Raw genomic sequence first — 26,887 nt, 5'->3', positions numbered from 1 at the left:
ATGACATCATAAGAACAATGACATGCAATCCAATGCCGTCTCCAATGTGGTTCTGGCATGCAAGAACATCCTGGTGGACTGATAATGCAACAATCATAACTTTCGGGATCGCAGCTAGCTGAATCTGCTCAGCCGTAAAATCCTCATTCCCAAGACTGTCACAGCCGCTTCAGCGCAGGCTGACAGCCACACGCAATGCCGCTTGGTTTCCTGACCTTCTCCACTAGTCTCGTCAGCCAGTAGACAAGGCAAGCACACCTGTGCAACTCCTCTGGCCCGCAGACTTACATTACTTCCATAAGAGAGAGACCTCCTATCTATTGAACAGAGTGTCTTCTAACTTTCTTCTTTTTGATGGTCGCTCGACCTGCTGCTCGCTAGCATGGACAACCATCAGCTGCTGCTGCAGATGCTTCACCCAGGGAGAAGATGGAGGGAGCATCGCCTTATGAGTGTGTAACCAAGCGAGAAATGGCCTTATGCTGAAATCTGCCCTTGTGTACAATGCCCACTCTGGAGTCGGAAGATCTTGCAACACAAATTTTAGATACTGATCCACGAAAGCTGGATTATCTGTGGACGTTCCACAGTTTTGGTTGATGTCTAAGGCCCCAGCGTGAGCTGCTACGAAATAACCTGGACTTTCCATGGGTGAAACGGCACCCCCGGAAACACCTGTTTGTAAACAACATAAATTTGAGATTTCAGAAAAGTAATGTAGCTAGAACTACCAACCTGGTACGGTGGGACAAGTATGACCGACAAAGCATGATGTAAGTGCTTCAACAAATCCAGCAGAAACACATTGAGCCCCATCCGGTATTCCTCGCAGAACGGTTTGAAACTGTTCAAGAAGCCATTTCTTAGCTGTTTCTTCAGCACGCTTTAAATCACCCTATAAATCCAATAAAATCCAGGTTAAAAACCAAATTTCATTAATGAGATTTAAGTACCTCGTATTGTGCCGTCCATTCCTGAATATTGTCCCACAGGACTCGCCAATAGACACTCCAAAGCCCACCATTTTCTGGATTAGCATTCTGTTTTAACTCTCGTGTTGCTCGTCTTAAGTAGCCAACCGCATCAGGGTACCCAAATACCGTGAGAGGCAAGTCCTTTTGTGGCGAAGAAGGTAAAAGAAAGCATGGTAGAGTCGTTCCCTCCACCTACAAAACAAATGTTTTAGTAAATTGAAATCAAAAGAAGCACACCTTACTTTGAGAAATGCTATGTCAGATCCAAATTCAGGGCACTCCTTCCTGGTACTGTAAACAGAGGTGGCATTTCCTTGAACTGTGCAGCGAAAACCAAATTCACGAACTTTTTGAATGGGCACAAATTCCCCTGTTCAAAAACTTTAGTCCAAGTTATGGTATCCAATCTGGTGGTGGTGTACTTACCTGCATAAACTAGCACCTCCTTCAATTGCCACTTCATGTTCTTCCCATCTTTAAAAGTGACCAAATGGCCAGCTGTTAGAAGCATATGCTGTGAAACTGCAAAAGCAGTGCCGTTTGTGGTTTCCTCATCCCCTGAACCTCAAATTTAGAATAGAGAAAAATAAAAAATGAAACCACTCACCAATGTGATTTTGAAAGATTGAAAGAACTCTGTGTGTACTTTTCATGTTTTCAATCCCAACGTATACTTGTTGCTTCATCCTTGTAGTGGGACTGCAATCAGGACTCAAAGGAATTTGTTTTGGGAGCTCTCCTTGAGCAGGAGAAAAAGGGTACATATGACCTGTCTTCCAATCACATGCATAAAAACGGGAGAACTTGCCTGGATATTGAGAATCCTTGCTGATTATAAGCCTTTCTGGATAAAGATCAGAAATTGACCACTCACGACAGTCACGGCTAGTAACAGCAGCTGCTACTGTGTTGCCTTCTGGATCATTAGTCTGTGAAACTCCATCATCCAGATCCTCAACATCCCCAGCATCATTTCCTGTGCCCACATCCACATCCGCATTGTCCAGTGTGAGTCCACCACAACGGGCTGTTCTCCAGAGGTTCATTTCTGCCTGACAATCGATGAGAGAAGGCTATCCTGGCTTGAATAGTTTCCGCGCAGTTTGCACTTGGATGCCTTGGCGCTTCCACTTGTTGCCGACCAATATGCTGGCTTGAATAGTTTCTGCGCGGTTTGCAGAACCCACTTGGATGCCTTGGGGCCTGCACTTGTTGCCAACCAAAGGTGTACCAAAGATGACCAAAGAAAATCTCGCGGTACCTGAAGCAACTAAGGAATCAGGCAAGGAGCAAGATCAAGAAACCGAGATCGACTAGAATCCAAGAAAGAACACCCCCCCGGTGCTGGTGTTGAACCCTAAGCGCTGCCAATCTTCAATCTATAAAATCGTCGCCCTAAAATAGGCCCTTTTTATAGAAAACGTGCTATGCTAGGTTTTAGTTAATTTATAGGCTGAACAAGGTATGTCCTTTTTTTTTTAATTGTCATTTTTTTGCATCGTAGATAAGATAAAAGACGGGATGATTGATTCGCCTTATTTTAATCAACTATATAAATTTATTTTGCTATTGTTTTAAGCAGCAGTTTATTTAAAATGAATGTCTTCATTTGGAATTTACATAACTATGCTAGGACATGCTTCAGTTCTTCGAGATGGCAGTTGCTTGGATTGCATATGCCCATGAGTGGCATCTGCTCAAATCGATTATAAGACATTATATTTGAAATGCCCAAATATAACGGTTGAGCTCAGCACGCTCAACCGTTCTGATGAAATGGAATTGTTTGATCGGAGGTTTTAGGAATGGATTGCAGAGAACACTTGGAGCTCATGAAGTCATGCAGGACCGCAACGATGGCGAGCGAGATTTTCATGGCATGGAAACACGTCTTCGCACTTTCGACCAGCCCGGCACCGCTGTAAGCCGCGAGAATTCCCACAAACGTCGCAGCATCGGGCTTGTGGCCCTCGTCTTGCAATCGGTGAAAAGTTCTAGAAACCGTTTCCATGGCGACTGTATCCAGCCATGAGAGAGTTCTACACGGCGATGTCTCTACTGGCGATGGAGTCTTGCAAGAGTACGAGCTCGGCATCGCCTATGCTCCCGCATCGACCGTAGAAATCCACGAGAGCTACGAGCAGAGCCAAGGATGATTGGATTCCACCTCTCCGGCAAATCTCGCCATGGAGTTTCTTCCCGGCCTGTTTCATGTCCTCGAAGAGAGCTATGGCGAGCTCGGGCTCACCGTTGTGGACGTATCCAGACATGAGAGACGTCCACGAGATTAGATCGCGTCGCGGCAAGGCATCCACGAGCATCGTCCATGCTTCCACACTTGGAGTAGACTTCGATCATAGCATTGGCCACGAACAAGCACGCTTGGTGGTGTTTAGCTGCTCGAGAATGGATCGCCATAGCAGTCTCTAGAGCCACCACCTTGATCATAATCTTCCCATGATCTTCTTCTTCCTTCTCGGCGATGCTCAAGCAAGAGCTCCAAGGCCGCCACAAAAGTGTGAGAGTTTGGAGTGCAGCAAGGATCCATTCGCTGAAAGATTTGCAGCCCAGCAGCGCCATCTCGATTGGGAGCGTGGCCGGCGATGAGAGCAGTCCACGAGACGACGTTGCGGTGAGGCACTCGATCGAAAGCTCTCTGCGCATCTTCCATGCTGCCAGATTTTTCGTAGGCGTCAATCAGGCTGGTGGCGACGAGGACGTCGTCCGCGCAGCCAAATCGCGAGGCTTCTCGGTGTAGCGCCATGACGATCTCCAGAGATCTTGCTTTGCCCATCGCGGCGGTGGATTCCTCCTTTGATCCCAAGGCACAGCACGCCTTCAATGCCGCGAGGAAGTGAAGCGATCTGGAAGAAAGCCAGAGGCACCGCTGGAAGAGATCCAACGCGAGAGACGATTGCCCATTCTCGGCAATCCCGCGATGAGAGAATTCCACGACACCAGATCGCGCCGGCGCACCTGGATGCCTCGCCCATGCTCCCGCACTTGGCGTACATCCCCAGCACCGCATTCGCGATATAGCTGTCCGATTCCACTGCGCCGCAGTGGATCGCATCCTCTCGGACGCTCCTGCCCATTTCTAGAATGCGATTTCTGGAGCATCAAAGCCCTAGTCGAATCTAGCGAATATTTTATTGTGACCGTTGACCAAATTCCATTCTAGCGAATATTCTATTGTGACCGCTGGACCATATTCGAATCGGGTATATAGGGTTTGTGGCTTCCATTAGTGCCACGTATGCGTATCCACATTGCGCTATGGCGTCGTCGCGACAGACATCCTCTCTCCGGGTTTTAGGGTTCTTCCGGATGCTCCGGGGCGACCCCTACGCGGCAAAGGTGCGAGGCTCTCCTCCAGCTGTGATGAATTTGCGGGAAGAATGAGCGCCGCATTGGGTGCCCTGGGAGGGCAGCTCGTCGTCTGCCCTCACAATTCTTGCTGGAGATGGCCCAGGGGCGATGCCGACTGCGCGGCTGCATCCACCTCGGCGATTTTCGGGCTCTCCAGCCCCGGCGCGCAGCTCAGATCGCGGCTCCGGCAAGGCGGCGGCTCCAGGAGGCATTCCAAATGCATGGCATTTGCCGAGGAGCGCGTCCGGGTGTTGGATGCCGATGGCGCCAGTGCCGCCGACGACGATGGCGGTGGCAAATCGGCCAAGCCCAGCGCAGGAGCTGCGAGCGATGGTGAGAGTATGCCGCTGCTCAAGCCATCGCCAAAGCCGATGATCCCACTCTCGCGGCCCAAGCCAGTGATGATGCCTCCTCCACCTCCTCCTCCTGCGAATGGAGGCGCTGCGAGCAACCAGATGAGAAGGCCAGGAAGTGGAAGTAGTGGTAGCTTTGCGCAAGTTTATCGGCCCAGGGAGAATGCTCCTTCTGCCGCGCCATCGCAGCAGGGCCATGGCGGTGGAGCTATGCAAAACTTGGACAAAGTGTTACAGAGCGCGGAGAGGCTGGCGAATTCTCCTCCCACGAATTCGCCAAGTTCTAGGCCGGTGATGGGAAGGCAGCAATCCTTCCAGCAGCCAGGAACGATGGGTGCTTCTTCGTCGTTCCAACAACAAGGTGGATTCCAGACGAGGTGGAAGAAAGGAGATCCCGTGACGCCGGTAAATGGTGCTAACAGCAGCGCTGTGAAGAGCAAGCCCGTTGCTCCAAAGACTCCCCCACAAACGAATTTTCCAAAGCCCCCAGAGAGCTCGACCGCTGTGAAGGTAAGCCAAGACTTACCAAAGGCTCCTCCACAGACAGATGTATCAGCGTCGAAGCAAGCTCCTCCTGCGGCTCCATTTCCAAGAGTTTCTTCGTCGTCCCAAACTCCAGCTCCTGCTCCACCTCCAGGAGTTTCTTCGTCGCCACAAACTCCAGCTCCGGCTCCATCTCCAGGAGTTTCTCCGTCGTCACAAGCTCCGGCTCCGGCTCCGGCTCCATCTCCAGGAGTTTCTCCGTCATCACAAACTCCAGCGCTGGCTAGAGCTCCTGGACTTTCAGCACCACCAAGAACTCCGATTCTCAGCTCGCCACCTTTGATGCGACCTCCGCCCGTTTTGAGAAAAGAGCCTCTCATGTCAACGAAGCCGATGATTGCTCCAAAGCCAGCGGCACCGCCGGTGGCGCCCAAGGGACCGAGATTAGTGGATACTTTCAGGAAGGTGGTGGAACCGAGCGCTACACCTCCCCCTCCTCCTTCGGGTCGCTCTTCTTCGACAAAGAGTGACGAGGCAACGAAGAAGCAGACAGGTCTCAAAGACAAAGACACTGGAGCTGGAGGTCCGCCATCATCGAAGCCGGGTTTAGCGAACAAGGCCAGGGATGACAAGCGGAAAAGATCGGAAGTGATGGATGGAGCTAAGCGCAGAACCGTTGCTCGTGACGAGAATGCCATGGACGACGCGGAAGAGATTGGTATCAGCATTTCAGGTGTGAGTCCGGCACGCAAAGGCAGGAAGTACTCGAAAGCTAGAAGGAAAGCCGAGCGAGCAGAGGCTGCAAAGGCCTCGGCTCCGGTGAAAGTGGAGATTTTGGAGGTGGGGAAGCAGGGAATGACCGTGGGAGACTTGGCGAGTAAGCTGGCTATCAACGAAGCGGCTGTTGTCAAGGTCTTGTTCATGAAGGGAATAGCAGTGACGATCAACCAGATGCTGGATGAAGAATCTGTGAAAATTGTGTGCAATGAATACGAAGTGGAAGTTATCGAAGCTGGCTCTGTCAAAGTCGAGGACATGGCCAAGAAGCAGAAAGAGTTCCTGGACGAAGAAGACTTGGAGTCACTGGAGAGACGTCCACCAGTGGTAACAGTCATGGGACATGTTGATCATGGAAAGGTAATTACGAGAACTTTGATTTCGATCTTCTTTTTTGTTTTTGACACTTTGATTTTATTTTGTGCTACAGACTTCGTTGCTGGATTACATCAGGAAGACAAAGGTATTTCTTTTTTCTTTCTTTTCTTTCCTTTTTGGTTTCTCATGTTAGAAGTTCTCTGCATTCATGATTCAGGTGGCTGCCGGAGAAGCTGGAGGAATCACACAAGCAATTGGTGCATATCAAGTGCCTGTGACAGTCGATGGGGAGGAGCAAACGTGTGTTTTCCTTGACACACCGGGGCATCAGGTACATATTGTGTTTTACGTCTTCTTTGGAAATGCTAAAGGCTTTCTTGTTCTCGTCAACAGGCTTTCAGTGCTATGCGAGCTCGTGGTGCACGAATCACAGACATTGCAATTATCGTGGTAGCAGCAGATGATGGAACCCGTCCACAGACTTTGGAAGCAATCGCTCACGCCAAAGCTGCCAGGGTTCCAATTGTCGTAGCTATCAACAAGGTATTGTTTGTATATGAGATCATCGTTCTTGTGACTAAACTCTTCCTTTCGTTGCAGATTGACAAGCCGGGAGCAAACGTTGATCGTGTCAAGGAAGAGCTTGCAAAAGCGGGTGTAGTTCCACCAGAGTGGGGTGGAGAAGAGCAGATGGTTTCGGTTAGTGCTCTTACAGGAGAGAACATTGATTCGTTACTGGAGACGGTCATGCTTGTTGCCGAGGTACTGTGCAGTAAAACTTGTAGCTTGGAGCTCATGTTTTCTTGCTTTCCCGCTAGTTGCAAGACTTAAGATCCAATCCTCACCGTGAGGCCAGTGGCACAATCATTGAAGCAAGCTTAGACAAGGCAAGGGGACCGGTTGCTACGTTGCTCGTGCAAAATGGTACACTAAGCAAAGGAGACGTGGTTCTCTGTGGTGAAAGCTATGGAAAGGTAAACTTCTAATCAAGCATAGCTACCGGAACAACGTTCTTATTTTTTTCGTTTTCAGGTGCGAGCATTGTTTGACGAAAAAGGGAAGTCGGTCAATGAGGCTGGTCCATCAACCGCAGTGCAGGTTTTCTTCGATTCTTGCTTAAGATCTTTTAGCATCGACATCTGACTGCGATTATCTCAGGTGATTGGACTGAGCAGTGTACCAGTTGCTGGATACGAATTTGAAATCCGCGACACGATTGATGATGCTAGAGACGCTGCTGCCGAATACGCAGAACGCATGCGTGATTCTCGTCTAGCCTCTCAAGCTAGCGAAGGAAAGGTGACCCTTGCGAACCTTGCGAGTGCTGTAGCGTCTGGAAAGGACTCCGGTGTTGAGTCACACCAGCTAAACATTGTTCTCAAAGTTGACGTTCAGGTACCGGCATTGTTTTCCTTGCTCGTTCACTCGTTTCATACGCTTGTGTTGTTTGATCTCAGGGAACTGTGGAGGCCATCAGGGAGGCGCTCCAAGTTTTGCCGCAGGACACTGTCCAGCTTCGGTTTTTGATGCAAGGCACAGGCGATATAACAGCCAGTGACATAGATTTGGCGATTGCGAGCGGAGCAATCGTGATTGGTTTCAACGTACGCACGCAGCCGACGGTGAGGGACAAGGCTGACAGCGAAGGCGTTGAGATTCGTTTGTACAAAGTCATATACGAATTAGTAGATGACATGAGGCAAGCAATGGAGGGTCTCTTGAAGCCCATCCAGGTACATGGTTCTTTCCATTTCCTCTCTCGTGAATTCTCCCATCACTCACACTTGTATCGCAGGAGGAAGTTCCGATTGGAAAAGCGGAGGTTCGAGCGGTTTTCACGAGTGGAAGTGGACGAGTGGCGGGATGCATGGTGACGGAAGGAAAGCTGACCAAAGGCTGCGGTGTTCACGTCAAGCGAGGGAAGAAAACCGTGCACACTGGGAGTTTGAGCTCGCTTCGACGAGTAAAAGACGTCGCCAAGGAGGTATCGAAGTTTCTCTTTGCTCGCTACTTCCAATTCGATCATGGTCCTTCTTCGATTTCCAGGTTGATGCTGGTTTGGAGTGTGGTGTTGGCGTGGATGGCTTCAACGAGTGGCAAGATGGCGACACCATACAGGCATTCGACAAAGTGGAGAAGAAGCGAACTCTCGAGGACGCGTCCGCGACTGTGGCGGCTGCTCTAGCCAGCGAGAAGAAATGATTGAATCGAGTGGCAGAGGAAGGGAAGAATCGGATCCGAAGAGATCGAATCGCAGTGGAATCGATTTAATGCTGCCGCCATTTCCAATAGATCGATGATATCGCTTCGCGCGATTTCTTGTAACTTTTCAAACATTTAAATGCGAGGGCTGCGATGAGCACGCCAATGGACGTTCCAGATCTTCTGTCTTAAGAATCAAGCTTCCTTAGTTAGTGCTAGTCCGGAGCCACTTTATTCGATCTCAAAGCGCGAGCTTTATCACGATTCGTATTTAAATCTGGCGGGCCACGGCGGACGCTTCTGATTTCGCCACATCAGCAAGGAACTGACGCTTGGGATTTTGACACCTTGGAATTCGAAATGTACCATCTTTTTTCTACCCTTAAAAGAGGCTTGGGTTCTTGGAGAATCGAAGAGGGCGCGCGCTCGGGTTTGATCGAGGCGATCGATTCTTTGGCGGCGGTGTGAGGATCGTGGCGATGCCACTGGAGCTGTAGGTTCTAACGGGGGTTTTGCTGTCACAGGAGGAGCAATGCCACCGCGGCGGGGAGGCGGGCGAGGCGGCGGACGAGGAGGAGGCGATGGACGGGCGCCATCGCAGGAATGGCGTGGTCAAGGAGAGGAATTTCAGCAGGGAAGAGGTAGAGGTAGAGGCGGGAGAAATCCCGACGGTCGCGGGCAAGGAGGAAGAGAGGGCGGCGGCGGGCGTGGAGCTGGAGCTGGAGGAGGTGGTCCTTCTCAAGCTCCGATTGAGGCCTTCCCTCCACTAGGCGGCCGTCGGCAGCAACAAATTCCTCCAGAGACCTCGCAGCGGCCGCGTACCATCGAAAGCGCTGCTGGATCCCACCGAGGATACGGTACGCTCTTTTTCTTTGTTCTTCTGGAGCTTTACTACTTGCTGTGTAGGAGGAGGATCTTCTGGGGCTGCTCCGTACGTTCCTAGGCCTCAAACCATCGATAGTTCTGGGTCTCAGCGTGTCCCTGGAGGATCTGGTATCGTTTTTGTACCTCGGGCATACCAAAGTTGTGATCTTTTGTTTGCTTTTGTTGTAGGAGTGGCTTACAACCAGAGCGCTGCTGGATCCCAGGCAGGACATGGTACGCATCTCTTTCTTTGTTCTTCTGGAGCTTTACTCCTTGAATTTCTTGCTGTAGGAGGAGCATCTTCTTCGACTGGTCCTAGGCCTCAAACCATCGAGAGCTCTGTCCCTGGAGGATCTGGTACGTAAATTTTCATCCCTCGGGCATGCCAAAGTTGTGATCTTTTGTTTGCTTTTGTTGTAGGCCAGAGCGCTAGTGCCGACTCGCTGGTTCCTCGAGTAAAAGATTTGGACGTGAAGGAAACTCCTGCTGGCCCGAGTGCTCCCGTTCCTAGCAGCAGCACTGGTGATGTTCCTACCTCCTCGAAAGCACTTGCACCTCCTAAAAGGCCTGATCGAGGAACTGTTGGACAGAAGGTTACCATCAGAGTGAACCACTTCAAGATGAAGGTGAAAGATGGACCCATCTTTCACTACGACGTATCCATTCATCCGGCTGTTGGCTCGAAAGGGATTGCTCGTGCTCTGGAGCGGCAGCTCGTGTCACAGTATCGGGCTTCAGAGCTAAACAACCTTCTTCCCGTCTACGATGGAAGCAAGAGCTTGTACACGGCGGGGCCACTTCCGTTTGAGCAGAAGGACTTCAAAGTTACGTTGCCGGCAGAGGAAGAAGGGCGCAGGACCCGCGAGTTCAAAGTCACGATCAAGTTTGCCGCGAAGCTGGACCAGTATCAAATGGACCTCTTCCTCGAAGGCAGAGGTGCGGTCCTACAAGCCCCGTATGAGTTCTTGCAAGCTTTGGACGTGGCTTTGAGAGAGTGGCCCATGAAGTCGTACGTTCCCAGTGGACGTAACTTCTTCGATCCGTCATTCGGGAGGCTGGCACTAGAAGGTGGTTTTGAGGCCTGGAAAGGATTTTACCAGAGTGTTCGTCCAACCATGCAAGGCCTCGTGCTGAACGTCGATTTGTCTGCAGCAGCATTTTACGAGGCATTGCCAGTTCTCGAGTTCCTCAAGAAGTCACTCCCGTACTTCGACCCAAGCCGAGGCTTGTCGGACGGTGATCGAGCCAAGGCCAAAAATCTCTTGAACCGGCTCAAGGTCGAAGTCACGCACAGGAACATCCCTCGGAGATACAGGATTTCGGGACTGTCTTTGCGGCCAACAAAGGCGTTGACGTTCACAACTGATTCTGGACAGGAGGTGAAGGTTGTGGACTACTTTTGGACGACGTACAAGCATAAGATCCAGTATCCCGAGTTGCCTTGCCTCGAGTTGCAAGGAAGGAAAACTACTTATCTGCCTATGGAAGTGTGCAAGCTGGCTGCCGGTCAGAAATATCAGGGAAAGCTCAACGAGAGGCAGACAACAAACATGCTGAGGTTCACGTGTCAGATTCCTGCTGTTCGAGAGCAGAACATAAAGACTCTTATGAGCAATGTTCAAGACTTTCAGCGGTAAGTTTTCTTTCATATGAAGTTCTGCGCTCTTGTTCTTGACACGCTTGTCTTTTTTGCTTCCAGGAATGATTATGCTGCGGAGTTTGGAATTCAGGTGGCTAAGTCGATGACGTCTCTGCACGCAAGGGTTCTTCCAACTCCGAGTCTGAGGTATAGCAGCAACCGGATCACGCCATCTGATGGCGGCTGGAACATGATGCGGTCTAGGTTTCTTCGAGGGGGAGTAATCCGCCGCTGGACTCTCGTCAACTTCGCGAGATTAGCAAGACAGGACGTGGATGCTTTCATCAGTGAGTTGATCACGCGGTGCGCGGCGGTTGGAGTTCAGATGGATCCTCCCGTGATCCCTCCTTCCAGCGGTCGGCTGGAGCAGTATGATACGCTACTCCGGAATGCCGTCAGGAATCACGCCAGCAAAAGCAAGCCCGGGGAAGGTCTTCAGCTGGTAGTTTGTCTCATGGACGCCAAGCACCAGATTTACGGGGACCTGAAGAAGCTGTGCGAGACGGAGCTCGGGCTCGTGACGCAAGTGTGCCTTAAGAAAAATGTGATGAAGGAGTACAACAGTTTGTCACAGTACCTGGCCAACCTCGCGATGAAGATCAACGTCAAAGTTGGAGGCCAGAACATGGATCTGGCGCAGGATCTGCGACTCATGGTTCCATCGATTCTCGGCAATCCAACAATCATCTTTGGAGCTGATGTCTCTCATCCCATGGCTCGCGACGACACGAGTCCCTCCATCTCCGCGGTGGTGGCGAGCATGGACTGGCCATCGGCGGTCAAGTATCTCGCTCGCGCGAGATCTCAGAGGGGCAGGGTGGAGATGATCGAGCACCTGCATGACATGGTGGTCGACCTCATGAGGGCGTTTTTCACTCACACCAGACTCAAACCGGAGAGGCTTCTCTTCTTCCGGGATGGTGTGAGCGAGGGCCAGTTCTCCGACGTCCTGAACAACGAAGTGCAGGCAATCCGGAGGGCGTTCCTTACCCTCCAGCCGAATGGCGACTACTGTCCCCAGATAACTTTCGTGGTCGTCCAGAAGCGTCACCACACGAGGTTCTTCCCGGCGGACAGTAACGTGGTGAGCAACAACGTGAGACCGGGGACCGTTGTGGACACGGAGATCACCCATCCTCGAGAGTTCGACTTTTACCTTTGCAGCCACAGGGGTCTCCAGGGAACCAGCCGGCCGACGCACTACCACGTCCTGCTCGACCAGAATGGCTTCACGGCCGACCAGCTCCAGACGCTCGTCAACAGCTTATGCTACACTTATGCCCGGTGTACCAAGGCGGTCTCGGTGATACCTCCGGCGTACTACGCTCACCTGGTGGCCTACCGGTCTCGGCTCCACGTCGACAGTGTTGCCGCTGGAGCTGGATCTTCTTCTGCTCGCGCTGCGGCCGCGGAGTATAGGCTGCCTGAGGTACTTCCTGAAGTCCGGGACTACATGTACTACTGCTGAGAGAGCTTCTTCCGGGTTTGCAGTTTCTCTCTCTCTCTTCCTTTACTTCCGAGATTTCTCATTTTGCGAGTTTTAGCTGGCTTCTAACGAGACACGAGTTTGGCTTTTCTTTTCTTTTTTTCAATACAACGTTAGATCTTGGGTTGGAATGTGAAAACTGGGCATGACTGTATATATCGGCCCTTTCACCTTTAATACCAAGAGTTAATCTTTGGAATAAGCTTGAAATTTATTAATTATGGTCTTAATTTCATATTAACACATAAGATAAACTCTAAGGTGACTTCTCAAGTTTGCCAATTGGCTCGTTCTTGGTGCCGACTGAAGTGTACTCAAGAAGCCCAAGTTCTCTACACAAAGTTTTTCTATAGTAACACTAGTGTGATAAGAGCCCAACAAGGTGGCGATGCATGGAATTCTCCTCCCAAGTCTTGTGGCTACAAAGCCAAGACTTTGAACTTCCTGTTTTCAAGAGAACATACTTGCTGAATGCAAGAACGCAGCCCCAGACTTCCAACAAAGTGGAGATGAAGTTCAGTCTATAGTGAAACGCTTGTGTGTGACGAGAAACTCAAGAGCGTCCCTTTCTTGCACTGAGCACCGTCACCAAATACTTTGCAAAACTTGATGACCCAATCCGCCCAGTTCTGGTTGTGAGATCATAGCTATAGATCGGGTGGTCATAGCGGACGGACGGACGCGAGAATGATCGCTTGGTCGAGGAATTCGCGAAGGCTTAAGCGTCAGAATTGGCCACCATAGCTTTGGAGAGCTTGTGCGACCATTTCAGAGGGCTCTTGAAAGCCATGGGCATAGCATCTTAGAACAAAGCTAGCATTGAATTTTTCCATGCATGGCCATAAAGTAAACGTCAGTTTGACCACTTTGCCCTAATCTAATGAGAGGGAAAGGAATGGCGTGGCAATGGCGTGTCAAGAGGCTCTTGCCACAAATCAGTGCAGCCACTCCTTCCTCGCAGGCGCTAGATCATCATGTGGATCGTCGAGGTAAGCTAGCTCCACCGGCGCTGCGCAATCGATTTTTCTGATGTATCTGTGATTCCAGGCCTACAGAACGCTCGCATTCTCGCTCTATGGCACGCTCCACTTCACTCGGTCGGCCTTCCTGTGAGTTCCCTGTGTGATACTTCGGTGTGTTCCACCGTGATTGATCGTGATTTCTTGCAGGAAGCATGCTGCCGGTTTTAAGAAAGAGGACTTGGATGTGGATATGGCTGGGAAGAACTGTGTGGTCACCGGGGCCAATACAGGAATTGGATTTGCATCAGCGGAAGCTCTAGCTGCCAGGTTTGAAGCATTCGTTGGATCTCTTACTAGCAAGGAAACGAGGAACTCTTTCTCTTTTGTGTTTCAGGGGTGCGAACGTCTTTCTAGTGTGTCGCAACAAAGAGAAAGGCGAGAAAGCTGTCTCGGAGATCAAGTCAAAGACTGGGAATGACAAAGTTGAGCTGGAGGTGAGTTGTTTCTTTCTTTGTTTTACGATGAAGGAGAACAATTTCCTTGTCTCTCCAGCTTTGTGATTTATCTTCTCTGAAAGAAGTCAAGGAGCTGGCCACGAGATTTCTCAGCATGGACAGGCCGCTCTATGTTTTGGTACACGCGATTTTTTTGTGTGAGAAACAATGTTGTGACTTTGGCTTTACAGGTGAACAATGCGGGGCTGATGGAACACGAACGCAAGACTACAGTAGACGGGTGAGTGATTCTTCTTCGGTCTTTTAGTTGCTGGAGTAGATGACGATTCTTGCTACTGTTGTTACAGGTTGGAGTTGAACTTTGCAGTGAATATAGCTGCTTCGTATACTCTCACGGAACTTCTCATGCCTGCGCTTGAGAAAGCAGCTCCGGAGTCGCGAGTAGTCACTGTATCGTCTGGAGGCATGTATGGAAGTTCACTCACCGAAGATTTACAGGTATTCAGCTCAGCCTATCGCTTTTTTATGACCCTTGATCGGCTTTGTGTGTTGTTCTTTCCCAGTATTCAGACGACAAGTTCAATGGTCTTGTCCAGTATTCGCGTAACAAGAGACTCCAGGTAGTCATGAGTTTTTCTGGGAAGCCTAAACTACTTTCGTGATTTTCAGATTGCAATGACCGAAAACTGGGCAAAGTTGTATGGATCCAAAGGTGTCGGCTTTTATACGATGCATCCTGGCTGGGTCGACACAGAAGGGGTTGCAAAGAGCCTCTCGTCATTTAGAGAGAAGTAAGCTCCTCGATCAAGAGACGAACTTTAGCTGACTCCATCCCGCAGATTCCAAGGCAAGCTCAGGACTATCGACCAAGGCGCTGACACAATAGTGTGGCTGTCGCTCCAGCCAAACAGCAAACTAAAGTCGGGCGAATTCTACTTCGATCGTGCACTAGCTCCCAAGCACCTGGCTGCGTGTGGAACTGGCTACAAACCCCAGCTGGCCGCCAAAATCATCTCCAAAGTCCGTCAGATCTGTGGCCTCGACGCTCCAGTCAGAGAAGAGAACGTCGCTTGAGGAACGAAGAAGATCCCCGAAAAATAAGACCTTCGCAATGGTCAGGTATTGACGAGCTTTGCTTTATTTCACACAATCATATCACACAGTATTTACAAATCAATTTACAGGAATGTGTCATGCGCTCTCTTTACGAGATACTCCGGAAGGATTTTGGTACCATCTTATCGACGAAGAGAATGCCTTCCAAGTGATCGCTTTCGTGCTGAAGTGCTCGAGCCAGCCAGCCTTTGGCGTCAATCTGGATCTTCTCGCCCCTCCTGTTCAATCCGGTAGCTTTCACTCTCGAGAATCTTTCGACGAGAGCACAGTAGCCACAGACGCTGCAAAGAGGACAAGAAAAATAGTTTTTTTTTCTTCTTCTCTGAGTTTGTTGTTTCACTCACCTTGGACACTCTTCCAGCGACGTCTCGGTTTCTTCCGGATGGATCACTACGAGCTTTGGATTTATAATCACCTGCGAGGACTCAAGAAGATGGGACTTTAATGCGAGCGAGAGAAGGAGAGAGGAGTTTTTCACGAACCATGAGCTTGGAAGGCTGTTGGATGGTTGGATCCTCAAGAACAATGATCTAGACGAACACGATAGTAGTGATCCCAATTTGCCCCAAAACGCGGAATTTTCGTTACCTGGAGGGCTTGACCGATTTGAGGAGCTGACAGGGCCGACGCTCCCAAATTCCTCATCGCCGCGACCAAATCATTGATCACTTTCTCGATCGCGCAGCTCCCAATGGCATCCAGGGCGACCTCCACGGCGCGCTTGCTCAGCAGTGGATCTCCAGCCTGGAGCACCTGTGGGGCGAAGCAATTGGGCCCTGGATTGTGGCCCAGCGATCGCGAATTTCCCCCGGGGATGGAGGGAATGGATTGCTGCGCCGCCGAGTGGAAGCTCCGGAAGGGCGAGATGTCCACCACATTGGGCATTGCCAATTGGACGGCGCCATGGGAGGAAGATCGTGCAGTGGGCATTTCTTCTGCGAAGAAGGAAAGAAAAAGAAACCCAAGAGAGAAGACGAAGAACGTGTGGCATCGAGTCTTTCAGTTACTGGTCATTTCCACGTGTGCGATCCAGACTAAGCCACGTCGGTACCAAAGTTTCAACGGTCAATTGGTCAATCAAAGGAGACTAGGTCACAAAAGAGAAATTTAGGTTTTTGGGAAGCATGCTTGGCTTGCGGCCATGGCTTCTAGCGCAATCTCCTCAAGCTCTCAAGCGCCACGATCTGGTCGTGCGATCTCTTCACCAGGAATGTGGGCGCAAATCTCGCCTTGTTTTTCTTGGAACACCGGAGGTGTGTAGCGATTCTTTGTTCGTTTCTTTCCTCTTTCAAATTAATATTGCCCTTTCCAGCCCGCTGCAAAGGTTCTCGATTCTTTGCTAGACGCCGCAGCGGCTAAAGACTCCAAATTCGAGGTGCGTAGCTTAGAATTTGCATGCATTGCTAGAGAAAACTCTAGAGAAAAGTTTGTGTTACTTATAGATGATCGATCCAGATTGCTGGGATCGTCACGCAGCCGCCAGCAGCTAGAGGTCGAGGCAAGAAGCAAATGCCATCTCTAGTCGCCCAAAGAGCTCTCGACCGGCAATTCCCTCCACACTTGATCTTTTCGCCAGAGAAAGCCAGTGAGGTGAGAGCTTGAAAATGGCATGAAAACGAATGACTTCTGGGCTTTTGTAGCGATGTTTTCTGGAAGAACTTAAGAGTTTGGAGCCGGACCTCTGCGTGACTGCGGCTTACGGCAACATTCTCTCTCAGAAGTTCCTTGACATTCCAAAGCATGGTTTGCATGATATCTCTTAAACTTTTCATCTGTGTCCAACTTAGTTCTTCTTTCTTTTGTTTTTCTCCTTTCCAAGGTACTGTTAATGTTCATCCGAGCTTGCTGCCGCTGTATCGAGGTGCCGCTCCAGTGCAGCGAGCCATTCAGGTGAGGAGCTCTTCGTGGATTAAGCTGTCTCTTGAGTACTAAGTATTTTCTTCTTTTCGTAGGATGGAGTGAAGGTTACTGGCGTGAGTGTCGCTTACACAGTCCGAGCTCTCGACTCTGGCCCTGTTGTAGCCTCTGAAAGCGTTGAAGTGGACGAAAACATTAAGGTAAAGTTTGCACGCAAGGTTTTCATATTCTTTTTCTAGATTGCTTCTCTCTTTCTTTCTCGCAGGCACCTGAGCTACAAGATCTTCTCTTCTCTAAAGGTAGAGCTTTGTGAAAATGTACGAAGTTTTCTTGAGTTTCTTTGCACAAGGACAAGAGTTCTTATTTCTTCTTTTGCTCTGCGCTAGGGACGTGTTTGCTGCTGAGAGAGATGCCACATCTACTGGATGGAACGGGACGAAGTCGGGCTACGGAGCAAGATCACTCTCGCGCTACTCACGCTCCCAAGGTTGGTTTGTCAAATTCTTTTGCTATTCCATCAACTCTTCCTTTTTCTTTAGATTGGTGTAGAGGAAGCGTGGCTTTCATTTGAGGAGCCTGCGGCTATAATCCACAACAAGGTACCCAAAAGCCTTAGGAAGAAATATATCCAGACACTGCATTGATTTTTCCAGGTGCGAGCTTTTTCCGAATGGCCTGGGACAAAGGCAAAGTTCCATCTCTCGAGCAGCAACGATCGCGAGATCCTGGAGATGAAGATCGTGACAACCAGAGTTTGCCAGTCAGGATTTCCATCGACTCGCTCCATTCTACTCAAGGCTGGATCGATGCTTGTGGAATGCGGTGACCACTCTTGGCTGGAGGTAGCGCTCGATCTTTCCTCTCTTTGTTTCGCTTGTGTGATTCTTCGTTCTTCCAGATTTTGGAGGTCCAGCCACCAGGAAGGAAAGTGATGAAGGCTCGCGATTTTTGGAATGGCTTGCAAGGAAAGGAATTGACAAAGTTTTACGAGGAAGTTCTAATGCACTGAGATAGAGCTCGTTGGAAATTTAAATTTCCCGCCGTGGCACAAAACCCTAGCTAGTCCTGTGATGAGGAGGTTTGGGATGAACAAGCCGAGCGCCGGCGAGCTCGCGTCCCTCTGCGCATCATACGACAGGTTTGAGCGCCAGATCCCTCGCGGCGGCGATCACAGGCGGCTGGATTTCTCGCGCTCCCGGCCGCTGCCGCCGCCGCCGCCGCATTGCTACGCATCGCAGCCGTCGCAGAGCCAGCAGGAGTCCTTCTCTTCCCAGGGCTTCTCGCAATCCAGGCGAGAATCGCAGGTCACGGCCACGGATTTGGTCCCTTTGCCAGTCCCAATTCGATCGGACGATGCGATCGAGCAGCGGTTGGCTGCTCTGGAAAATCTCGTGGCCGGGGTTGCGGAGAGCATCAGTTCCATGCGGAACTCTCTGGACGACCAAAATCGCAAGGTTTCATTCATGGTGAGTTCTTTCTTTCTATTCCAGTTCTAATGTTTTTTTGCTTTTCTTGTGAATGGAAGCTGAAGGAGGAGGAAGGCACCATCAAACGAGTGCTCGATCAGATCCAAGCTGTGCCCGCAAAGCTGTCCGGGGATGTTAAAACGGCACTCCGAGAGGAACTCAAGCAAGCGCTCTTGGAGTCGGACGAAGAAACTGTTAGCCAATGCAAGGATCCGAGAGATAAGAGCGCATGGAGTGTGGAGATCAGCAGGAGGAAAGCAGCAAGAGAGGAGGAGCAACGATCCGACGGTAAAACGCGAACTCTTTGTTGCTTTTCTTTTTCTTCTTGGCTTTATCTCGTACTTTGCAGATTCTACAACCTTGGATCTCTACTCTCCAAGCGCAAAGGAGCTCAAGAAAATGCGAGACAAGGTCCTGAGAGCTCGGAGGAGCATTAAGAAACGAGCTTGACGAGATCCACTTGGTCTTCCGCGGTATGTAGAATCTAGACTTCCTGTTTAGTTAAAAACGATTTGGAGATAATCATCCTTCGGAACTTCCACACTTACATACCTAGCAAAGTGGACTTTCGACAGGATGTGCTTTGACAGCCTTGTGTCCTGGAGCTGCGATATGTCGAGAACACGTTTCAAAGCAGAGCTGGCTTTGGAGATGTTCGAATGGATCAGTGAAATGCCTCGACTTTGCTCCTGCTCTGAAAGCTCGCACCACCTTCAGCCGACGAAGAAAAGAAGGAAATCCACGGATAGAGAAGGGAATGGCCAATATTCACTCGCAGTGCTCACAGTATGATGCAGGAAACAGCGAGGGTGATCCGGCTTTGGAATTAGTAGCGGAAATACAAGCAGCAAAGGTCTGCGGTCCAAACTCTTTGGCATTTGTGGGAGCGCTCAAAGCGTATTTCTCTTGCAGCTAAAGAGGAGGGGACTGACGTGGAGGAAGCTGCTATGGATGTCCACTTGCAAGCTGAGTCGAGGCTCTGTAACTGGATAGATTTCCAAGGTGTGGAAGTTTGGTCTTCAGGCCTTATTCATGGCATATTATGTTGAAGTGGGAATATAATGACTACTAGCATTCAGAAATGTTTGCACTTATCAATTCAAATTCTTCCATTGATAAATGCTAGAATACTTCAAGAACAGAGTATAGATTGTAATGTCAAGCTTATCGAGCACAGAAAAACTACACTGTAAAGTAGCTCAAGGTAAAAGAAAACCATATGTACACAATACATGATGTAGAGAGTTTTCTGGTCAAGCATTGACAAAGGTTGACCAGAGACCTCTTGATTCAAAAGCCTATGAGTGATAATCTTATTCACTCATGAATCAATCCAGAATTATCCTAGTGAACCTGGGTGCACAAGCTGCCCAACTTTCTGGAGACTTGGAGTTTGGAGTGTGATAGTGCATTTTTGGAGCATACCCAACCATCACCATGCTGTTCACCAGTGGCTGCATTGGCAAGGTGATGAAATCTCAAGCAAAAACAAAAGAAGTAAAATATTTACCACTAAATGGGTGTAGCACTAGACTTGTCCCAATTCCATCATTGCAGTGGTCCTCTGCGTGGAATGCCTCTTCCATGGCCTCTTCCTTGTGATCCAGCCACAAGCTTAAGTTTTCATATAAGAGATCTTCTGCTAATATATGAGAGCAAATTGGCAAACTCAAAATTGTAATATATGTGATTTTTACCTTTTATCTTGTGGTGCTTTATTATAAGATAACCATGGAACATAATTTTAACCCTCTATGTGCCATATGCCATATGTCACATGCCATGTGTCAAAAGGCAACAAAATGAAATTTAAGTTTCAAGGCCTTGAGCCATTAAATGAAAGGATGAGTTAAATTCCGAAGTATAGAACTTGGAAGTGAAACAAACAAAGCATGGAATAACTCATGTCTATAGAGCAAAGTGATAAAGGCATGGAATGACTTAGAATAATCTTAGAGTATTGAGCATCCCAATGCTAGGACTAACACACAAAATAGAGCCAAATAAAGTTTAACACTATTTTAACATACTAACATGAGGATATAAATACTCCACCAATATAAAGTTTAAGTTTAGACCCAAGATAAATATAGAACAAAAATAGGCATGCAAGCAAAAGCTAGATTATGCCTCAAGTTGGATAGCCATGTCTAATATACCTATCCTTATTATACATTTGGAACCACATTTCTTCTTTAATGCCCTTTTGATTTAAGTGCACATATATGATAATTAATTTCTCAACTAGCTTGGGTGAAAAGTAATAAAGGGTTTAATAATACGTATCAAAAGTTATATGTTGGCAAATCCTCTTGAATATTCTTTCTTTATTACCATGATGGCAAGAGCTTAGCATAACAATTCCAAACAACATTAACTAATTATGGCTATTTGGGAAGCAAAGAAGAAGAAAGGGTTATCTATCCTTAAATATATTACTGCTCAAGAAGATCAACATAAGAATAAATTGATTTCCTTAATGCAGCACATGTACTTCATTATGAGGAAGGGATTACCTTTAGAAAGCTATAAATCTTTGTGGAATTTAACAGGTTTATGGGAATGCCCTATATGCCAATCACCATAGAGTATGGGACTTATGTAAATGTTATGAGTGGAAAAGAGTTTGTAAAATGTATAAAAGATATGATAGAAAGATGTTTGCCAAAATATTCAAGCTAGTCCTTACTTTTTCTATTATGGTGGATAACAATACTGATAGAAGTTTGGAAGCTCATTTTATCATATACATCTCTTTCCATATGCAAGAAGAAAGAAAAAAGTCTGAATAAAACTTACTTTTTGAAATTGATGGTAACTAAAGGCTGTAAGTAAATATGAAGCTATCAAAAAGGTTTTAAAAGAAATGAACCTTAAAAAGGGAAAATGTGTTGCTATTGGAACTAATGAAACTTTTATTATGGTTTGAGAATAATTTGGTCTAGTGACAAGATTGAAACATAACATTCCACACTTTCTTGGAGTGTATTGCTTAGTGCATAAATAGAGTTTAGTGGCTATTGAAGTTGTGTATGCATTTCCTAAGCTTGTGGTTGTTCAAAAGCTATACAATCAAATTTATAAATGGTTGCATACTTCTAGAAAAAAAGTCATGGCTTTTAGGCCTCTAGAAGATGCTATGAATATACTTATATTAGGTATGCTTCAAATCCACAATTTACATTGGTTATCTCATGGGGAAGTCTTAAAGAGAATGATCCAATATTCATATGCTACCTGATATACTTTTGGAATTGAATAGTCTGAACAAAATCTTTCAAAGCTAAAACTGTGGATATTGCTAGCATTGCTGGGTATTTAAATGGTACTTTGAAAAGTATCAAAAGAAAATTTCTGAAAAAGACTCTTAGTGTGAAACAATTGAGTAATTTTGTGGAGGCTACTAAAAATAAATTTATCAAGTTTATAAATGTTAAAGGGGAATAACATAAGCATGTCTTAGATTATACTCTTATTCTAGATAGCAAAAGAGATGGGAGCTTGAGCTCTTGCTTAGATTTAAACAAGGAATGTGTTCAAAAATTATACATTAATATGCTGGCTAGAATGGGAAAGGATATAGGCATGTTCAATGCTACAAAATTGTTCATCCCAAAGAATTACTCAAATGATAAGGAAAAATTAGATAACAACTCTTATAAATGGCTAAATATCTTACTGAACCAATATGGTGCTCTTATTGATGGGGAAAAATGTAAAGAAGAACTCACAAAGTTTGTAACTATCATGTAAAGTAATTTGTTAACAAAAAATGGGCTAGTGGCTTAGTAAATATGCAAAGATGATATTTCCATGATAAATATATATTCTAATTTGATGGAACTATGGAAAATTATCTCTTTAATACCTGTGAGCACTATTTATGTTGAAGGTGGATTTTCTTATCAAAATTAATTGAAAACTACTTCAAGATGCTCTCTAAAGATTGAAAATTTAGATGATTTGATGTTTATCTATTTAAATGGTGATAATGACTACAACAAGATCAATTAGGGGCATATTTATGATGCATGGCATCAAAAAAAGGAAAAAAGGATTTTGTGTGATTAGTTGTATTAAAAAGTTGTTTATATATAAATATCTATATATTAGGATGTATAAATTAATTTTTATCTTGCACAATGAAAGAAAATTATAATATTCACAAGAAGGAAAAGAAAGTTTGCCCTACAAAATGCTAAACTAAATTGCTCTGCAAATTTGAGGCTTGTGGCAGTGGCAATAGTGTTCAGTAGCAGTCTGTCCTGTCCAAGCTTTGCCTTCATTACACCACTTCGTAGTACTACTCCTTGAGCCAGCACAAGGTTCTTAAGTATAAGATAGAAACATGACTATGTGAGAAGGAATACTCCAGTTTTTTCTTTCCCACCACCTAAGCCTAGTAAGTGGCAAACTATAAGACCTGGTTGAAAGGGAGAGTTCTGCACAGTACACACTAAAAGATGGCCATGCCTCGTGTTTGAAGCTGACTTTTCTCTAGGCCTGGAAGAACAAGCTTTAAGTTTATGAGTACGAGATACAACAGGTTTCTATATACTATTATTCCCTTCCACGGCTGTGCGATAGTTTCTTGTGCAACAGTAGAAAGGGCCCTACCGAGACGAAGAAAAGAGTTTTGTGTGTGTCAGATCATTGTTGTCAAACAACATTGATCGATCTGGAATCGCAGCACTAGTGCTCCAGTTTCCAGAGCGGAAAACATTGATTAGGTCACCAGCCTTAGCTGGACCCACGGTCACCAGGCTTAGCTGGACCCACGCAAGAGCCGCCTCCTCAAATGCCCAGAACTCCTTGAACACTAAACATGGATTCGAGGAACAGCAGACAGTCTGCCACCGTTCACTTTGCGGACGAGGTAACCATTCAAGTTCCTTCTTCCGGCTCTGCTCTCGCTTCTCCACCTTCTCCACCTTCAAGCACTAGAACCCTGAATACCAGTGAGTTGTGGTCGGTTTTTTCTCCACATCCGGACGCCGAGCAGCAGCCTTCCACTCCCAAGCCTTCAGCTCCAGAGCTGCAGCAGCTTTCCACTTTTTCAAAGTCTTCAGCTCCAGTGAAAAGGAATAATTCCCGATCACCAGAGCAGCTCACTTTCAGAGCTTACCGCACAAGCTTCGCAAAATTGTGGCTGCATGGACTCCAACTGGCTTGGTGAGCATGTTGATCAAGTTCTTGAGGGTCTTGCTAACACCACCTTGTCTGTAGCTTTTGTGCATGAGGAGCCTCGAGCAATTGTTGGGACACTGGAGAACGAGCACAATTATGGCTTCCCCGGCTCTCATGGCGATGGTCAACTGATCGCTGTTCGGTGCGGTTTCTCTCGCAAATATGGCCATCAAGCTTTGGATAACTCCTCCAGTCGCACCAATGCAATCTCTAAGCTCGTCCTCGGCTGCTAGCAGCTTGATCACGTCGACTGCCAGCTCCAAATCTTCGAGATTGCATATCCTTTGAAGACTTCTTACTGCTGGCACTACCGACACTATCTTCTTTCGCAGTGACCGTCCAGAATCTCCTCGCACGTTAGCCAATGTCTTCAAAAGCTGGAGTGATTGACGGAATACTTCTTTCGACGTTTCTTCGTCTTGGATAAATTCAACCAGGATGGAGATAAGTCCGCTGGTGTGACCGATTCGCACGCATGTCCTGTAATCCACGACTAGCCTGTTGAGGACTTCTAACACTTCCTCCTCTCTTGCGGCTAAAAGAGCAGTGAGGGCCTCCACGGATCCAGGGATAGCGGAAATCCTGAAGCAGTTATGGCTGTGACGAACCAGGTGCTTGATTACTATGGTTGCAGCTTTCCTGATTTCGGCCTCACTAAGATCCTTCCAGTTGATCAGAAAAGTTGGAGCTTGGAGTAGCCATATCTCGCATCATCCAGATGGTGCTGGAATCCATGGACAAGGAACAGCAGGCAGCCATCGGTTTGGTAGCAGCCATAATCCCCTGGCTCGACACACGTGACTTTGCACAAGGCGTGCTATCGCAACAATCACGGCTTTGCGAAAAAATCACAGAGCTTCTATCCCAGACAGCACCTTCTAGGAGCTTGAATCGTATCCGGCGATATAGCGTAGAGCTTCTGAACAGCTTGATGGAAAAGGACGCCAGGTTCTGGCGACGTTTTAGAGAAGACGGTGAAATGGAGGCGTCCCTGGAAGCAATGTTAGCGACTGCCTCAGACGAAGAAAACTTCCTAACGTTTTCGGGTTTTGTGGGACTTACCAAGCATTCCAACAGCCTCGAGGAGCTCGTCAACAGCGCCCTATTGAACTTACACAGGCTGTAGCTTCACCTTTTCCAAAAAAAAAAGAACCTCGAATGTGTCATGCTGTCAAGAATAAAATACAAATTCAGTTTCAGCAACTTGCTCACGTAAACTCTAAAAAAGAACCAAAAAAGAAGAAGCTTACTTCATAGGAGATCTGAACTCGCAGCAACTTCACTTACACAATTGTAATTCACTAACAGAACTCTAAATAGGAAAAAAAAACATTAATCAACATGAAAAATAAAGCTTCCTTTCATAGAAGATCTCCTTTCTGAAATTGTGGTCACCACTCCACGCTGTTTTGAAACTTTCTAAGCTCGGTTTAACAATACCAAGCTCTTGCCATTATGATAATAAAGAAAGAATATTCAAGAGGATTTACCAACATACCATTTGCAACAAAAATTCATTAAATTAGCCCATATTATTTTAAGATTTTGAACACTAGTGGTTCAGTGGAGCTTAAGGATTTTAATAGTAATCCTCTTTGTGAATGGAAACTTACATTTGATTTGGAAAGGAGTGCTCTAAAGGCATCACACATTCGTTGCCAAGTGGGGCTAGAGCCAGCTCAAGGAAAGCCCCCAACTTGGACTAAGTCTTATTTTTGAGCTGACCTTGGCCCTTGACATCACCCTGGCGACGACTGTGCAATGTCCTTAAAGCACTCCTCTCCAAATCTAATGTGATAATACTAAAGTTAAACTCCATTCACTGGTGTTCAAAGAGGATTACCACTGAAACCCTCAAGCTCCACCAAACCATTGGTGTTCATGGTCTTGGTCTTCACATGGTATGGGCCAATCCAACAAATTTTGAGTTTGCTGGCCAACTTCTAATATTTACTTTATATAGCAGTATGAAATCTTTTGTCTGAAAACTCTTAGCCCATAAATGACAATTATACCACTCCTTGCATTGATGTTAGACAAATCTAATATGACTGGAAGATTCCAGTCACATAATCCATGTATACCAGGATATAGTGGTTCCTCCTATGTCATGTTGGTTGAAATAGTCCCATATAAAATCAATTCCCCACATCTCAAAAGGTAGAGTTGGAATTATAGGATGCAAGGGCATTGCATCTCACTAAGTAGGACACCTAATACACTAGCATGGATCAGAGCTCTGTATAAACTTCATCCTGTTGAAGAGTTGGCCACCAATATTTGTTCCACCCCATCACGCCCTTCCTTATACAGTCTTTCCGCAATCTCAAGATTGGTAGAGGAGCCATTTCCTCACCACCCGCAGCTAGAAACTCGGCAATAGTGTGATACCATGCAAGGGAGGCCTGGGCAGTACACCAAAAGATGTTGCTCCTTGCAGCAAGAGGTACTGCTCGTCCGTAGCCTTCTGCCAGAAACCTCACCCAAGGCTGTCCACAAGTTGACAATGAACACAAATCTGCTGGTCTCGAGAGATCCTTGTCGAATGCACTCTTTGAATGTTTGTAAACACAGCTGCACCGCCAACCTCTGCTCCACGCGCTCCAAGGCTGTTAGTCGAAGCATCTACACTCTTTATTCCGCTCCCTTCACTCCCACAGCTTAGAAAACGGTCCCCTCTCTCCTAGAACCAAGGCGCACCCCCTCCAAGCCGAATATCCCCCACTATAACCGAGAAAAACAGAAAAACCCCAACTAAATCTTATATGATACCACTGCCTTTTCCTGTCTACATACGTATGCGATTTCAATCACGATTGCCTGTGCATGGCTTTCTAGTAGGCCGATTCAGCAACCGCAAGCACCTGTCACTGTGCATGAATCTCGGAGTCGCATGTGTACAGTGATTGTGCCTAGCAGATCGATGGATTAAACCTCATCGAATTCAGATTTTGCCTCCCACTTCTCCTACTGTGCATACCCCATAAAAAGGAAACTATAGCGTTAACGTAACTCAAAGAGCAAAGGACTGGTCTGGATCCAGAACAAGAACATCCAGGCACCGGCTGAACATGATTGTGGGTGGTTTTGGAGGGAGTTCTTCCCAAGTGTCCAAGTTGCAAATTACAGCGTCTTCATCGGCCGCACGATGTTCCCACGGAGTCCAGTGCACAAACTGCATGAAGACAAACTTGCCGGCTCCACAAACTTTGAGCTTGGAATACATGTCACAGCCGACGTGAAGCTTGCGCCATAAATCATCTGGCATCTTTGCAACTGTCTCCCACTTGTGAGTCTGTTCATCCATTTGCCATATAGTCACTTCCGAGTAATCGGGTAGTATTCTTCATCTTCATCCTCGTCGCGACCAGAAGACGGT

At 47.4% G+C, this 26,887-nt stretch overlaps 8 protein-coding genes across 10 annotated transcripts; 5 read left to right on the top strand and 3 right to left on the bottom strand.

Annotated features, from left to right (window-relative positions):
• Nucleotides 1-23: 23 nt before the first annotated feature.
• LOC9637257 lies at nt 24-2,202 on the bottom strand. The gene is made up of 6 exons (XM_024677818.1): nt 1,582-2,202; nt 1,401-1,532; nt 1,217-1,344; nt 954-1,166; nt 736-895; nt 24-675 (listed from the first exon to the last, which is right to left on the bottom strand). Exons 1-6 carry the CDS (start codon nt 2,018-2,020, stop codon nt 314-316), a joined length of 1,434 nt encoding a protein of 477 aa, XP_024533586.1. The 5' UTR covers nt 2,021-2,202; the 3' UTR covers nt 24-313.
• Nucleotides 2,203-3,366: 1,164 nt separating this feature from the next.
• Nucleotides 3,367-4,047, bottom strand: LOC112347262 (pentatricopeptide repeat-containing protein At3g26782, mitochondrial-like). Its single transcript, XM_024677892.1, has one exon. It carries the CDS (start codon nt 4,045-4,047, stop codon nt 3,367-3,369), a length of 681 nt encoding a protein of 226 aa, XP_024533660.1.
• Nucleotides 4,048-4,229: 182 nt separating this feature from the next.
• Nucleotides 4,230-8,653, top strand: LOC9637256 (translation initiation factor IF-2). The gene is made up of 11 exons (XM_002972870.2): nt 4,230-6,316; nt 6,387-6,419; nt 6,492-6,605; nt 6,668-6,817; nt 6,875-7,036; nt 7,093-7,248; nt 7,307-7,372; nt 7,433-7,669; nt 7,732-8,007; nt 8,070-8,258; nt 8,321-8,653. Exons 1-11 carry the CDS (start codon nt 4,373-4,375, stop codon nt 8,474-8,476), a joined length of 3,483 nt encoding a protein of 1,160 aa, XP_002972916.2. The 5' UTR covers nt 4,230-4,372; the 3' UTR covers nt 8,477-8,653.
• Nucleotides 8,654-8,902: 249 nt separating this feature from the next.
• LOC9637255 (protein argonaute 1) lies at nt 8,903-12,604 on the top strand. Of its 2 annotated transcripts, XM_024677888.1 has the most exons (7): nt 8,903-8,938; nt 9,001-9,333; nt 9,383-9,469; nt 9,530-9,574; nt 9,632-9,697; nt 9,761-10,973; nt 11,040-12,604. In XM_024677888.1, exons 2-7 carry the CDS (start codon nt 9,009-9,011, stop codon nt 12,445-12,447), a joined length of 3,144 nt encoding a protein of 1,047 aa, XP_024533656.1. In that variant the 5' UTR covers nt 8,903-8,938; nt 9,001-9,008; the 3' UTR covers nt 12,448-12,604. The 2 variants fall into 2 exon arrangements, with proteins under 2 accessions (XP_024533656.1, XP_024533657.1); XM_024677889.1 differs by lacking the exons at nt 9,530-9,574; nt 9,632-9,697.
• Nucleotides 12,605-13,352: 748 nt separating this feature from the next.
• LOC9637254 (dehydrogenase/reductase SDR family member 12) lies at nt 13,353-15,319 on the top strand. The gene is made up of 11 exons (XM_002972868.2): nt 13,353-13,454; nt 13,513-13,574; nt 13,635-13,754; nt 13,822-13,921; nt 13,980-14,060; nt 14,113-14,162; nt 14,230-14,380; nt 14,446-14,502; nt 14,552-14,673; nt 14,722-15,001; nt 15,067-15,319. The coding sequence occupies exons 1-10, from the start codon at nt 13,440-13,442 to the stop codon at nt 14,954-14,956; spliced, it is 993 nt and encodes a 330-aa protein (XP_002972914.1). The 5' UTR covers nt 13,353-13,439; the 3' UTR covers nt 14,957-15,001; nt 15,067-15,319.
• On the bottom strand, nt 15,003-15,970 carry LOC112347249 (peptide deformylase 1A, chloroplastic-like). Its single transcript, XM_024677869.1, has 4 exons — nt 15,587-15,970; nt 15,481-15,528; nt 15,343-15,413; nt 15,003-15,279 (listed from the first exon to the last, which is right to left on the bottom strand). The coding sequence occupies exons 1-4, from the start codon at nt 15,926-15,928 to the stop codon at nt 15,087-15,089; spliced, it is 654 nt and encodes a 217-aa protein (XP_024533637.1). The 5' UTR covers nt 15,929-15,970; the 3' UTR covers nt 15,003-15,086.
• A 134-nt stretch (nt 15,971-16,104) lies between these two features.
• Nucleotides 16,105-17,888, top strand: LOC9636503 (methionyl-tRNA formyltransferase). Its single transcript, XM_002972867.2, has 11 exons — nt 16,105-16,251; nt 16,311-16,373; nt 16,454-16,588; nt 16,639-16,741; nt 16,818-16,888; nt 16,951-17,055; nt 17,121-17,154; nt 17,242-17,342; nt 17,395-17,454; nt 17,509-17,697; nt 17,754-17,888. Exons 1-11 carry the CDS (start codon nt 16,123-16,125, stop codon nt 17,862-17,864), a joined length of 1,101 nt encoding a protein of 366 aa, XP_002972913.1. The 5' UTR covers nt 16,105-16,122; the 3' UTR covers nt 17,865-17,888.
• Nucleotides 17,889-17,918: 30 nt separating this feature from the next.
• LOC112347298 lies at nt 17,919-19,171 on the top strand. 2 transcript variants are annotated; one of them, XM_024677987.1, is made up of 3 exons: nt 17,919-18,321; nt 18,387-18,609; nt 18,671-19,171. In XM_024677987.1, the coding sequence occupies exons 1-3, from the start codon at nt 17,926-17,928 to the stop codon at nt 18,769-18,771; spliced, it is 720 nt and encodes a 239-aa protein (XP_024533755.1). In that variant the 5' UTR covers nt 17,919-17,925; the 3' UTR covers nt 18,772-19,171. The 2 variants fall into 2 exon arrangements, with proteins under 2 accessions (XP_024533755.1, XP_024533754.1); XM_024677986.1 differs by having other exon boundaries at nt 18,381-18,609.
• The last annotated feature ends 7,716 nt before the right edge of the window (nt 19,172-26,887 follow it).

The sequence above is a fragment of the Selaginella moellendorffii genome, unplaced genomic scaffold, assembly GCF_000143415.4.
Source record: "Selaginella moellendorffii unplaced genomic scaffold, v1.0 SELMOscaffold_20, whole genome shotgun sequence".
Lineage (NCBI taxonomy): Eukaryota > Viridiplantae > Streptophyta > Lycopodiopsida > Selaginellales > Selaginellaceae > Selaginella > Selaginella moellendorffii.
The sequence above is the reverse complement of the archived record's forward strand: the minus strand, read 5'-3'. Positions and strand labels throughout refer to the sequence as shown.